This window comes from Embiotoca jacksoni, unplaced genomic scaffold, assembly GCF_022577435.1.
Source record: "Embiotoca jacksoni isolate LCO1_2020_lvr unplaced genomic scaffold, fEmbJac1.0.p SCAF_7, whole genome shotgun sequence".
NCBI classification, from domain to species: domain Eukaryota; kingdom Metazoa; phylum Chordata; class Actinopteri; family Embiotocidae; genus Embiotoca; species Embiotoca jacksoni.
In genome coordinates, this window is record NW_027185425.1 from 2484319 (window position 1) to 2498305 (window position 13987).

Genomic DNA, 13987 nt, shown 5'->3' on the forward strand with positions numbered 1-13987 from the left:
AAGTCAAAAGACGCACACGGAAATGTAACGACAGGTTTCTTAGTTGTATTTTTTTCCACCGGATTTACCTAAAGTCTGCGAACGGGGTTTTGAGATTTGGGGTCGTCACATTGTTTGGAGGGACTCGCGCGAAGCCAAAAAAACATCATCATGTTGCTGAAGAGGATGCTGGGCTTCCTTCGTCACTTTCATCACGAGGCCGTCGACCTCCGAGCTGACGCTTCTTCCTCACCGGGTCTGGAGGAACGGACCAGCCGGGACGAAGCGGTCGATGCCGGCGTCCTCGCGGCGAGACGCCGCCTGCAACTCAGAACGATGACTTATGACCAACTTTGAACTGCAACGCATCTTCCAAGTTATGTAACAGAAAGCATTCGCGCCCAGAGCATGTTGATAATAGTCTCAAGACAAACTCTACACAACCCATGTGTTATTATTTCATCATAATACTATTCAGTCTATTAATGGTCCTCATTCTTTGTTGAAAATTACACACACACACACACACACAAAAAACGAGCTTTTATTTTCTTACAATCGTCAAATATTTGTGTCTCGGGTTTCACTGGCTAAAACGTGACGGCACCAGAGTCTCTCTTTATACAAGCTGGTGTTCTTTTTTAATTTGCTGCAAAAAAAAAAAAAAAAAAAAAAAAAAAAAATCGTAAATATCTCTTACCTTTTTGTCACAGATGGTGTTGAGAATCCAACTTCCTTGTTCCGTGGGAAGAGTTTGACTATAAATGGGCGACTCCAGACTTTTTTTTTTTTTTCCAGTTGAAACGTGAGCTTTAAAAGATCTTTCAGGTCCAAGTTTCTGCCATCAAAAATTACTTCCAGCTACTTTTGATATAATTCTGACATTTGAAAACTTAAATCACTGTTTTGAAATGTTTGCAGTCGTGAAAAAGAACGTGAAAAATCTGCTGCCTCTTCTGAGGTTTTAATATTTCGGCCTCACACGCCTCTGCTACACTAACGCAGTATCACACCAAAGCGTGTAATGCGCCCGTCCGGCCATTTAGAGGATACCGTGTCATTGTCACGCTTTGCCTCGCCCAGGCGTGAAAAGCACACGCGTGTATGACCGGGGTGGAAGACGGCTGCGTAACGAAGGACGAAAAAAAAAAAGATCAAATCTGAAGAAGGGAGGGGGTCACCCAGAGGTCGGATGAAACAAACGCAGAACTTCCACCTGGACGGCCGGTGTCCGAGGCCGGGACTTATCGTTGCAGTTTGGTGTGACGCCAGGTGGGCCGTAAAAACAACCTAAAAAAATCGCAGTTTCTAAACTTGTGTGAGAAATGGTGAAATATATTTCACCTACAACCCGCAGATCCTTTTACCCGTAATGCGGTAAAAAGCCGTGCAGCCACAAAAAGGTGTCACGTGATCTAGTCCGGTGAGCGTTTAAACTTTAAACCACTGAAAGACATTAACGACACTAAAAACCAAAGTGTCTGTAATTATACGGTTTATTTTCCTTAAACCAACTAGGCTGAATATTTGATGATTTTAGGTCTTCCAGTGTTGCGTCTGTTCCTGCCGGTGTCCACGGAGAGCGAGTGTGTTTCTTTGAAGGGGAACCGCTGCACCGGAGCTGCTTGGAGACCAGCTGTTTGACAAAAGTAAACAAAGACTCAGAGGAGGAGGAAGAGGAGTTCCTGACTTCCTCCACTGCCGCCCGCAAACTGCGTCACAAGATCGTTCCTGACGGTGCACAAGAGCAGCGCTATTAAGCTGCATGAGCCTCGAGGAGGGTTGCCAGTAAAAATTAACAAAAAAATGTTGGTGTGTTGTCGAGTTTCGCGAATGAATCTCACGGTCGGGGTCCCGCGAGGGGGGAAATGATTCACGGATCGCCCGAGAACAGGGTTTTCCTTCTTTACCAAAAGAAAAGAAAAGAAAAGAAAAAGTAAAACAGCAAACGGTTCTTCTTGTTTCTGCGTTTACAGCGTCGGATTCCTCCAAAGCAAAACAAACACACACTTCTTCCCTCATCTGCGTGTTTCCTGTTCATTTCTGCAGTCACCAGTTTATTAGATACACTTGTGCTTCCTGGAGTTTCTGCAATTATGCAATCTTATTTACAGACTTTTTAAATCAGGCTCATAATGTGGAGAGGATTTTCTGCATCACAATTTGTTTTACATAAATGGAGGTGTTGTGGTCACAGTAGGATTATTTATTAATCATATGTGATTTTACACACTTTTTTTTTTCATCTTTACAAGTATTGATTCCTGTAAAAACAGTATAATATTCAGTCCCCCTGTTTGAAACGAGTTCATTTCACACCTCTTTGCCACAGTGACAACAAAAACTAGTCACTACAATGTGTACGTGAACCATGAATAATCATTTATTTGTTTGACATTTACGGTTTGAAGTAATGCAAAATACCATTTCATGTTTTTTTGGGCCGAAAGAATCGAGTCGATTCATTTGCTGATCGACAGAAACTTTGCAATTGCAATTGCAAAAAAAAAAAAAATCTCAGATTGCTGCCGTAAAATGAAGATGCGACGTGAGGTGAAAATGAGATAAGAAAATACATGATTTTTGGGCTGTGAGGTATTTATGACGTGTATTTTTATTTATTTTTCTGACATTTGAACAATGTCTTGTATGTTGCATCGGCATAATTTCCTTTGTTTGTTTGCTCGCTGCAGCTCTTCATGCTGAGCCGCTGTGTGTGTGTGTGTGTGTGTGTGTGTGTGTGTGTGTGTGTGTGTGTGTTTGTTGTGAGTTTAGTTTTGTATTTGCACATGGCCTCAAGATAACAGACAAGAGAAGATCATGTACTTAAACAATAAATCTGCCCTCAACTGAATTAAAAAAAGCAAACAAGGACTTGCATATAAATTGTTTTAGCTCTACTAACCAGGACTTCAAACACACGTTTTATTACTTTTTCTTTTTTTTACTATAAAATGGAAGTAAAAATTCACTGCAGGGTTGTTTTATAGTATTTTTGTAAGCGGAGGTTTAAAACAATAAACTGACATTGAAGAAACAGAAGTATGTAAAATATTCACCATGAAAACGGCGATCGGTTGCGAGCTGTGCAGCCGGGGTGTCAATAAAATAATATATTCTTTGTCCTCTGACAGGATGAAGTGCATCGAGTCAGATTTCAGCCGACTGGAGGGAAAACGTTGGTGTGGTTCTTTTCTTTTATAATCAGGCCTCCGAGGCAGGAGAGACCCGAGAGGAGGGTCCAGAAAACTGAATGAAATACCATGCGAAGCTTTCGATTAATCGCCGCGAGTGTGTTACAAAAAAGGAGGAAATAAGTTGCCGAAGACTCGTTTTGCTTCAAGCCGAGTGGTTTTTTTTGTTTTGTTGTTTTTTTAAAGCTGGTTTTGGGCATTGAGTGTCGTCATGTGACGGCCTCGGGGCAGTCTGAGGACGCTGCTCTGAGTTTCCAGTAAAAGACATTCTCCACAGCAGAGTTTAAGCATGTGATAGCACGCCGCGCAATTAGCAGTTCCTGCCCGATAGAGGAAATGCCTTGAGCGCAGGCTCGACCGGAGAGGTGACGAACTGGGTCAAAAGGCACAACAAGAAGCCAAACAAATGCCTCGACAAGTTACTGAATGATGAGGACGTTGAAGTGGGTCCACCCCACAACAAACCCAACACATTCAACCATGAACGAGGAGGGAAAGTCACGCCCGACTGACGCGGTGCTGTATCCGAGGGGAAATGAAAAAGCGTTGCTGCGTCTGCCTTTAAAAGTTATTTACCGAGTTTAAAACGGTGCGAGCTCCTGATTTTACGAAGACAGAAAGACACTTGTAACCGTTTTGTTTCCGTACTTCCGTCGACATTTCACCAAAACGGACAACTCTCGTCCTGCTGGTGGTTCCCGGAGGACACGCGAGAAAACCAGCCACGCAAAACCAACGAAGAAGAAACAACACAAGAGTCATGTTTCTGTCGCAGCTCCTTTTACATTGTTCCCATTTTTCAGTGCCAACAAGTTTTGAGTTCAAGTTTCGTCACAGAAAAAAAAACAGAAGTCAAACTGCTTGGAAGTTTCCAACGCAAGGCGAGTTAAAAAAAAAATAAATAAAAAAATACTACAAGGACACATCAGACAACTTCAAAGACGCAAACAATTACTACAAGTACACAAAACTACCTCAAAAAGACACAAACTTATAACGAAGACACACAAAACAACTGCATGAGAGTCAAAAGGTTGAAAAACAACCTCAACGACACTGAATTACCTCAAATTAACAAACAAATACCACAAAAGTACAAACTGACTTTAAAGAGACAATTATAACAAAGAAACAAAACAACTTCAAAAGGACAAAAAAAACACAAAAATAAACCCGGCTTCAAATACACAAAAATTGACTTCAAAGAGACGAGAACAAAGGATTTAAATCTGAATCTTTACACGTTTGACTTTTTTCCTCCCTCTCATTTCTTCTTTAAAACAGCTGCCCCGCACTGAAACGTTTCTAACCTCGCTCCCGACATAAAGATCGTCCATCCGATCACACCTCGGGCAAAGTAAACGCACTTGTTCTCAAACCCAATCATTTATGTCGTTTGGCCAACTAAGAGCGATTAAAAAAAACCAACAACAACCACCTGCACACAGGAAGTGTTTATATGATAAATAAACCAGAGGGACTCCGGCTCGCCGCACACAGACGCGAGGAAATGTGCTGCGAGGATCGACTGCTGGGGGACGGCAGTGATGCACAGTTTCACACCCAGCATGTAACGCTGCACATTCGCAGATCTGTGAACCGCAAACGTCTGTTGACACGCAAATCTGTCAATTCGCGACATAACACGGAGTCCTCGGAGCCAATCGGGGCTCCGCGTCGCCGCGGCAGGATGCTCCCGACTTCAATATTGACTCCGACACTCGCCGCACGAAGCGGCGTCTTTCCCGTCGGCGAAGTGGAGAGCAGAAGCCCGACTGAACGACCGCCGCGTGGTCGCGGGGGGGGGGGGGGGGGGGGGGGGGGGGGAGGAGGGCGCCGCCGTCACAAGTCCGCGGCGCGAATGGGCACGCCGTCGAAAACCGAAGTCGGTTCCAAAAACGGAACAAACTTGCCGGCGAAACGCGCCGAAGCGGCCGCTGCTTTGAGAGCTGCGCGTGGGATTTTTCTCTAAAATTCGACTGTATTGCCGAGTGAACCTCGATCAAAACAGAAAGCCACGTTCCATTCTGCAGCAGCTTTAAGGTCATGTGGGAGAGAAAGACACTAAAGCCCTGTTTCCACTTCCAGTACTCACTCTGGTCTGGTTTTTTCTTTTTTTTTTTTTTTTTTTTGGGGGGGGGGGTGAAGGAGGAGGGGGGAGGGGGGGTGGTTTCCATCAGGCAAAAGTGGTTGGTAACGCCTGCCACTATTTTCATAACCTCCGTCGATACCAAGAAGACATATTTCCAATAGATATTTAAGAGTCCTTTTTCCACTACGGACCGTACCACTGCAAGGTGGCGGCGTTACCTTAGCAACGTCCCATCAAAACCGCCATGATGTCATTTTCAACAACAAAAAAAAAATCGCTCTCACAAAATCGCCTTCTACTTCTGCAACAAGAACAAAGCACAGACAAACACTGCTAATAAACTTCAGCGTGGGCTTGTCGTCTCTCCTCTGGACTTCACGGGCCTCCCCTTCCTTCCACTCCGGTGGGCGGGGCTTCCACTCAGGTGGGCGGGGCTCGCGGGGAACACGCATCGAGAGACGAGACCGGCTTCAAGAAACATCCATCTGCTTGCAACAAACTGCTCCAGTGAAGGACGGACAGGACACCGCCTCCCGAGTGTCCATCGCACGGTGGGAGAGAGTCACCTTTAAATATCTCGACGCTAATCTGACGGAAAAAAAATCATCATTTTGAAAAAAAAAGTGGGTTTTTTTTTTTGTGCCTAAACCGAACCAGGGGAACTTTAGGAAACACGTGAGGGTAGAAACAAACTATACGTGTTGGGAGGAAAATCACATCAGTGCCTTTGACTCGTCCAGGCGACAATAACCGTTCAACACAGTAAACATCAACATGTCCTCCGTTCCACCACAACAACAAGTTACAATCGAGCCGTTTTAACATTAAGAGCCGCTAAGTTTTCAGGACTTTATGACGTCGCCATGAATCACTGTACGTGATCCTGCAACGTCGCAGTGTTATTTTAAGGCTATAATTCCTCTTATCCGACTTCTGTCTTTCCCCGTTTCTTCTTCTTTCCGCGGTGACTCTTTCAGGACACACGCGAAGGAAATAACGGCACTATTTCAACCCCGGTCTCACGTCTTACACAGATCAACAAGCAGGCGCTGCGGATCAAACTCTTGAACTTTCGACCGGCCGGCCAGCAGAGGGAAAAAAAAAAAAAAAAAAAAAACCCATTTGAGGACTCTTCAGCGCCGGGTGCAGACTCACCTTTTAAATTTTTCGGGTTGTTCTGCTTGGTGCGCGGCATCTTTCCGCCTCAGTTCACAGGTGCATCTTGGGGAAAGCGGGTTTCAACCTTGAGGAGTCGACTCCTTGAGCCACAGTCTGGGTACATCTACAGAAAAACACATAGATATATATATAGATATAGATATATATATCTATATATATATAAACACTGTATATATTAAGTCTGAAGCGGTTCGACGTGAGCGCCACAGATCAATGAGGCTCTGTGCAGCGAGGACTCCTCTCCGCAGCTGTCCCCGAGAGTCCGGGACAGAGCGGTCTGATTGAGTTTGTCCCTCAAACAGGTGCTTCGGCCGCACTTTTCATTTCAGACCACCTCCTCTGGCGTAACAGCGCGCGGCGCGGCGGCGGCGGCGACTCGGGCCTTCTGTCTGCTGTCAGTGGGAGGAGGTGTGAAGATGTGCGTGCCCCCCCCCCCCTCACCCACCACCACCCACCACGAACGTCAGCGGCGATGACGAACGATGCAAACAGTGAGGTCCCGCGTGCGGCGGTGACGAACTGTCCGAAATCTTCCCGTTGGGAGTTCGATGGCGGGGCAGGGCCAGAGAGACGCGTGTCTGAACCCTCATCCGCCGTTTTCGATGCCCTTTTAAAGATTAACAGCTTAATATTGCCGTCATGCAAATTCTGGAGTTAAACGTTAAACCCACAGACGTGCACAAACAACTGCAAAGCCTCAGCTCACCTCTGCACAGACAGGAAATCAGACCATCGAGAGCCGACTGATTTAATGACATTGTTAAGCTTTCTTGCCCTTGCATCATCTCCATCATGTCCCCCCCCCCCAAAAAAAAAAAAAAAAAAAAAAAAAACACCCCCAGCCCCTGCCACAAGCATGCACGTTGCAGGAACAGCAGTGCTTCAGGAACCAGCCTTGGTCCCCCCCCCCCCCTCAATATTACATAACACTTACTACAACTGGATGATGATTTGTCTCCATACAGGTGGTAACATGTGGCGCTGGAGCAATGACATCATCTCACGGCGGATGCTCGCCGCACCGGGTCGCATAGAAAACCGTATGCAGCTCGGCGTGGAGTCGCGCGACAGACGCATGAAGAGCTCCTCACCTGCCGCCGCCGCCGCCGGTGCCGCTTCACGGGGTCGACGGCGCGGAGGAGAGAGACGTGCACGTCTGTCAGTCCGTCTTGTCTATGCATGCATGCATGCATGCATGTATGTATGTATGTGTGTGTATGTGCACAGATATCTGAGGAAACACCCTGATACTGACACGAGAGGAGGAGGAGGAGGAGGAGGGGGGTAAAAAAAAAAAAAAAACACCAGCGCGTCCTCAGCAGGTGACTAATGAGGGATGGTTTCCGTTCACACCTGAGGATAGACCACGGGTGTTATGTAAAAGCAGAAATGCGCACAGTCACACACACACACACACTTGACGGGAGTGCGTTCGCGAGACAAACATGGGCAGATATAAACACGGAGCGGCGCGGAGCCGCTTCCTGCTCCACGCTGCACGTCCCGCGAGGTGCAAGCGAGAATTTAAGCACCGGATTCAGATTTAACTGCGCGCAATGAAGTCAGCAAAAACAACGCGTGGGAATAGCGTATTTTGTGCCTGTTGCAACACGTGAACGCCCTGCAAGAGAGGGAGGAGCCAGGGAAAACCCCTCACCGTCTCCGCAATGGGACACTTCCCCCCTCCCTCCCTCCTCCTCCTCCCGATCCAACAAAACGCGGCCGCGGCCAAACCTTCAGCCTCACACGCACGCACGTTTATCAACAGCATCAAGCGACGGCAGCGGGACACGCGAACACGCTCGGGGCGGCTTCTGGCTTACCTACGGTGCAAAAGAGTAACAAAGAGCTGCCCGGGAGCTCAAGTTGGCTCCTCGGAGCCCGGTTTGCTGCAGGAGTCCAAAAACAACACTGCGCCAAAAAAAAAAAAAAAAAAAAAAAAAAAAAAAAAACACAACACGTCTGGCTCGCCTCGAGCAAAACACGCACTCGGAGACCCCCTCAAAGTTCACGGCAGGCTAAACCCGGACGGCACACGGGGGGGAGAAGCATGTCCGACGGTCTCCGGCTGCAGCCACCGAGGTCGACCTATATCACCGGGACGGAAACCCGCTTCGTCCGCCGTAAACACAAGCGGCGAAACAAAAAAAACGGGCGGAGTGTCCGTGTTGCTACTCACAGGTGCGGGTGCAGCTGGTGTCAGGGGTTGTAACACACCTTTCAGTGTCAGCAGGGGGTTCAGCTCTGTTTTCTCTCTTCACCTTCTCTCTCACTTTCTATTGCAGGAAACAGTCAGGCCCACTGACGTCAGCGGGGGTCCCGTCTCCGCCTCCCAGCCACGGGGTGTCCTCCCCGGACGGCGGGGGGCTCCCGACGGCCGCGTACCTACCGCAGGCCCGACGCCTGCTCGCACCGACACCGGAGCTAAAACCTCACCCCGGTGTCGATCCGTATCGGTTAAGCTTCAAATTCCCCCCCTCCCTCCCTCCGCTCTCCCCCGGAAGACTCGTCTGTGGTCGCCCGGCGAGGAGGCGCGGGTTGTGTCGGTTGTCGTGAACCCCCCCTGCGGGACCCCCACCTAGCTTCTCCTCTGCACATAGTTTAGGACTGACGGTTTTCCCGGAGGTTCCTTGTTGTCAGGTCACGTTGTGCCCCTCCGCCACTACAGACCGGGCTTCCCCATGCACAAACCCGCAGCAGAGACCTTGCAGTGGGCCTTCAAGCTCCGGGACCGCTGCCTGTGTCGGTAAACAACAAAGATGGACGAACCGTGGCCTCCACCAGAGGCAAAAAAAAAAAAAAAAAAAAAACCTCTGAAATATGTGCAATTCAACTCCCTGGGAGAGGCTTTTTTTTTTATGGGATTTGTCATCCCAAAGCACCACGTCCTAAATTACTGAAGTTAATAAATAATAAAAACGCTATTTAAAGGTATACAGACTCTGATTTAGGTTTCCCAGGAACAATCCGAGTGCTTTTATTATCTTATAGTTTAATAATTCCCAAGGGAAATCTCCCTTTTAAAATTTAGGTCACTAAAATTGTGGGACATCAGGTTCATTTCGTCATTGTAAACATATAAAATGTTGATAATTGAAATATTATTTATCTCATAACCCCCCCCCCCCCCCAAAAAAAAAGAAAGAAAAGATCAATAACATTTTTAAAAAGCATCATAAACATTGAGACAATAAAACATGTCCGATTATAGTCAAATAAAATGGAAGTTCTATTATTTATGTTTCATATTAATTTATACTTTTTGTGATTTTTTTTTTCTTCTTAAACACTTGACAAATAGTTTACATGAATTAAAATTAAATATGTCCAACTGTTTTTCCCTTTAAGAAGTAAAACATCTGAACTCTGGGGTATAATAATAGGCATACTTCACTATTTTCAGGCACTCTGGACAATCATTTAATTATCAAAGAAAACAACTGTCAGATGTACTGATAATAACAGTCAGAGTGCTTTAGTGCGAGCTTGCCTGAGGTTTTCTGTGTTACTGGATACTCTAAAAAAAAATTACAAAAAACTTTAAAACAACTAGATGAAACGAAGACAATGAGCTCCTGTAAACCGCTGATGTTCCTCTTCAAGACCTGGAGGCGTAAAAACAGATCTGATATAAAATACTCTGCTATGTTAAAACTGAGCAGTTGTCCTCTTTACCCACTTTGTAATCCCAGTTAATGTGCTAATATATCACCTGTCAAGCAATTGATTATCCAGTGATCTATAATTAATTTGCATAAAAGTCAAAACATTTAACTTCCCCCTTCATTTGTATAAAGCAGTAACTGTGAGTACTGATCACAAACATCTCTAAAGAGTTGTCACCTTCAATCTTATTCTCAAACCAGGACTTATTTTCAGTATTTGTTTGAAAAGTTCCAACATCCATTGTGAAACAGTGCTGAGCAATTTAGACTAGTTAGCTGCAGCAACATCTTAAAAGCCCAAGAACTGTAAATAATAATAATTATTGTTATTATTATTTTTTTAAAACAGCCATTTCAGATGCTGAAAACCATTAAAACCGTCAGCATTACATGAGCACAGTTGGTATGAAAGTTGGTTCATCTTGTATTTGTTTTCTTACCTGTCAATCTGTGGAGCAGCTGGCAGGTAGCCTGCAGACAGTCGGAGGCTAAAAGAGGATTAAATTAATAAATGCTCGTTAAAGGCTGAAACATCCTAAAATTGCTTTAAAAGCATTTTATTTTTTGCTTTTTTTTTTGGACAGCAGAAATTGACAGGACCAGAGAGGATTGTGGTGAATCCTGTCATCACAACTATTTTAACTTTTATTTTTTTTTATGCATAATATTTTTTACTACTTTTATTTTTTATTCTGTCATTTTTATGTCTTTGCCTCGTACCTGTATATGCTGCTGTAGCAAAAACAAAATGGCCCTTTGAGGGTTTAATAAAGTCTGTCTATCTGTCTGTCTATCTATCTATCATCTTAACAGGTAAAATTATTTTAGTATCAACCACATGCAGGGTTAACTCTGGGTTGTGCTTCAAATGACCTTTAAACAGTCACACTGACTTTTGAGTTTCCCCCCCGCTTTAACTCACATTTTCCACAAGTAGCAGCAAACAACTCAGGCCGTTGTCTTAAAACTAGTGACAAGAAAAGCTGCCAGCATGGGGGGAATTTTTTTTTTTTTTTTTTTTTTTACTGCATGCTAAGTTTCCTTTAATAAGCATGTGAAAAATACCATGAAACAATATCGGGTTCTCAGCCCACTCAACTGCAGAAAAAGGCCCGTAACATAACATGATGTGCTTTTAAAAACGGTTCAAATCAGGCTGATTGAAACGATATATTTTAATGATCTAATTGAGTTGTCTGCAGCAGAAGGCTGTGCAGCGGTGCACCGGGGTTGTTATTTTTTTTATTTTATGTTTTTTATCCCGTGTCTGTATTCCACGGATCTATACGACCACAGTGAGCCTGACTTGGTCCAGTCCAGCTATGACACATCACCGACCTTAAAAGGTCATGCTATTTTTTACCCCCAGAGTCAGAAATAGCTCTCAGATAAATGTGTAAATAAATCGAGAGATTTCACCCTCCGACCAAGCTGCCTGTGCAGAAATGTATTCGTGGAGCAACGACGACGTGATGTGCACGAAAGCATCTCATAATCGTCACACTGCCAGTTTATTGAAGGAAAATAAACACAGTTAATTTACATTGGAGTTTGTTTCTATTGCTAGAACAGATTTGGCTGGATTTTTTTTTTTTTTTTTTTTTTTTTTTCAATGAAACAGCAGCCTGAACTAATTTTTCACATCAAGTCAGGAGCTGCAGTTGCTGCAAAACTGTCTTTGAGAAACACGCCGTCACCCGAAGAAACTTTGCTGCAGTGAGGCAAATCTACCCATTAATAAGTTATTGTGTGACAGCCGCCCACCACCATATCACAGGCTTCCTGCAGACTGCAGAGTGGGACTCCTGGCTCAGTTGAGCTTTATGACTCACCTGTTTCAACTGCAACAACTTAAAATGGCACATTTGAATAGTGGAACTTTTTTTTTTTTTTTTTTTTTGTGCAAGAACAAGAACGAGTTGTTGTCTTTTCCCAGTCAGAGATCTGAACATCGATGCGGATATTCTGTCCTTTTGGGGGATTTATTTTCCGTGAATGAGGGTTGTTTTGGACTTCATGTAAATAAAGATGATCCAGTTTCTTTCTTTCAATGCAACGAGGCCTTTTGGCAATTAACCTCGCCTAAAACGGCAGCTGTTGTTGCAGAAGCTCTTCTTGTTTTTAACTGTGACTGCCGTCTGCACACCCACATAAAAACAGAGATGTTTTTTTGTTTTTGCAGAGCAGGGTGTCTGTGTGTGCGTCTGTGTGTCACCTTTTCCGGTATATACACTGACCTTGTTGGGATCGTTAGTTCTTACGGGAACCAAATCCTGGTCCTGATGAGGTAAGATGTCATCTCCGAGGTCCTGAACTGCTTATGGTGAAGGTCAGGCTGTTCGCAATGAATGGAAGTCAATGCAATGCCCAAACAAGGATAGCTGCTCAAACTTGTCTGTGTTTGCGTAACCACATTTTTCCTGAGAAGACAGCTTGTTTGGTTTGAGCCAAAGTAATGCCAAGAGTAGAACAATTGTTTATTAATCGAGCCCTCAGCTGCCCCTCCGTCAGCCAAAGTCAACGCAGAGCACAGATCAAATCAGAGTTTTCTGTTGTCGGCGCTGGACTCGGTCCCATTTGTGCCTCGAAGGATCAGCAGAAATGCGGTACTGCTCTGGAAGGGTCTTTAGATTTATAGTAATGGAGCCTGAGCGGGGAGGGAGAGGTGATGTGGATATTCTTTCTAAATAATTCAAATCCTCAACAAATAATACATCCTGAATTAATTTCCACTGCCGGGCCGGTGATATTCAACTGAACGTAGGCTTCTCGTGAGTGCAGCAAATGATCACACCTGAGAAACTGTTTGCTCTGTGGTTACTGTGGCATCATACTCAGCTTTTCTGTGGGGGCACAGTTTCATAATCTCATGGCATTCAAAAGTTCAAATTCATTATTCAAATGTCCACAGAAGCGCATTTATGTGTTCTGGTTATTCTATTTAAAGAGGTCATTACCAGTAAATCACTTATGATTCAACATAGCAATATTTGAACAAGAAAATATGAGCGGAAGTGGTTTTCTAACACAGGCCAGCGAGCCAATTTATTGATTACTTTAACACTCGCAGACTTTTGACCCTTCATAGTAAATCTCCTCATCTCCTGTTTTTCGGGACTTATTTCAGCGCTGTTGTGTTATTGTCTGGATAAGAAAAATAACTTAGTTGCCAATAACAGCTGAAGACCACAAGCTGCCGCTAACGTCAGCTTGAAAGTCACTTTGAATCGGTTAATTGTGAAACGTAGGAATTTTCAAAATCACTGTGTTTTCGTGTCGCATTGAGCTGGGATGGGCTACTTGGGTTACCACGGTTACATAACTAACTGGAAGGAACCAAACAGCCCAAACATCTTTGAACACGGAGATTAACGACGTCTACGGCCGTCCAAACTGAACATTTTAAAAGGTCACGTTCCCCCTGTTGTTGAATGAGAAGGACCCCTCTGAAAACTGCTGCCGTGACGCATATTGCAGTGAGTGGGGTGGCAGATTTATCATCAAAACTTGTGAAAATGTTTGGCCTTAAACTTAAATGTCAAACAGATGTAATGAAAAGCTGGTTTATCATTGCTGGTCAAAACAACAGCTGAAAAGTCTGCAGAGCTTTAGCAGATTTTATGCAGCTAAACTTAAGCTAATGATACTGCTTATTGTTGCTCTAAAGTAAAGTATACTACTTTATATACACCTTTTCCACAGGTCGGCTGTCCTCAATAGTGTTACCTCTTCCTCCTAATGATAAAATAGTTAGCCGATGATGTGCCTTTTGCATTGTGAAACATCTTAAGATACTGTTGGGAGTCAGAAAGAAAAGCTTACCGTTGCAATTTTTGCTGTGGAAAAAAAAAAAGACCTCCGTGAACTCAAATTTTGAT

At 44.6% G+C, this 13987-nt stretch overlaps 1 protein-coding gene across 4 annotated transcripts in view; it reads right to left on the reverse strand.

The window, feature by feature from the left end:
• The window catches only part of hivep1 (HIVEP zinc finger 1), a 53685-nt gene extending 44952 nt beyond the window's left edge, over window positions 1-8733 (reverse strand). Inside the window, exons 1-2 of one of the 4 annotated variants that reach the window (XM_069176701.1) lie at window positions 8662-8733; window positions 6421-6547 (exon numbers count right to left, since the gene is read on the reverse strand). In XM_069176701.1, the coding sequence (XP_069032802.1) occupies window positions 6421-6460 (40 nt within the window). In that variant the 5' untranslated portion in view covers window positions 6461-6547; window positions 8662-8733. Of the gene's footprint in view, window positions 1-6420; window positions 6594-7378; window positions 7526-8623 lie in introns of those variants that run through there. The other 3 variants (XM_069176698.1, XM_069176699.1, XM_069176700.1) reach the window with 3 other exon arrangements.
• Window positions 8734-13987: the final 5254 nt, after the last annotated feature.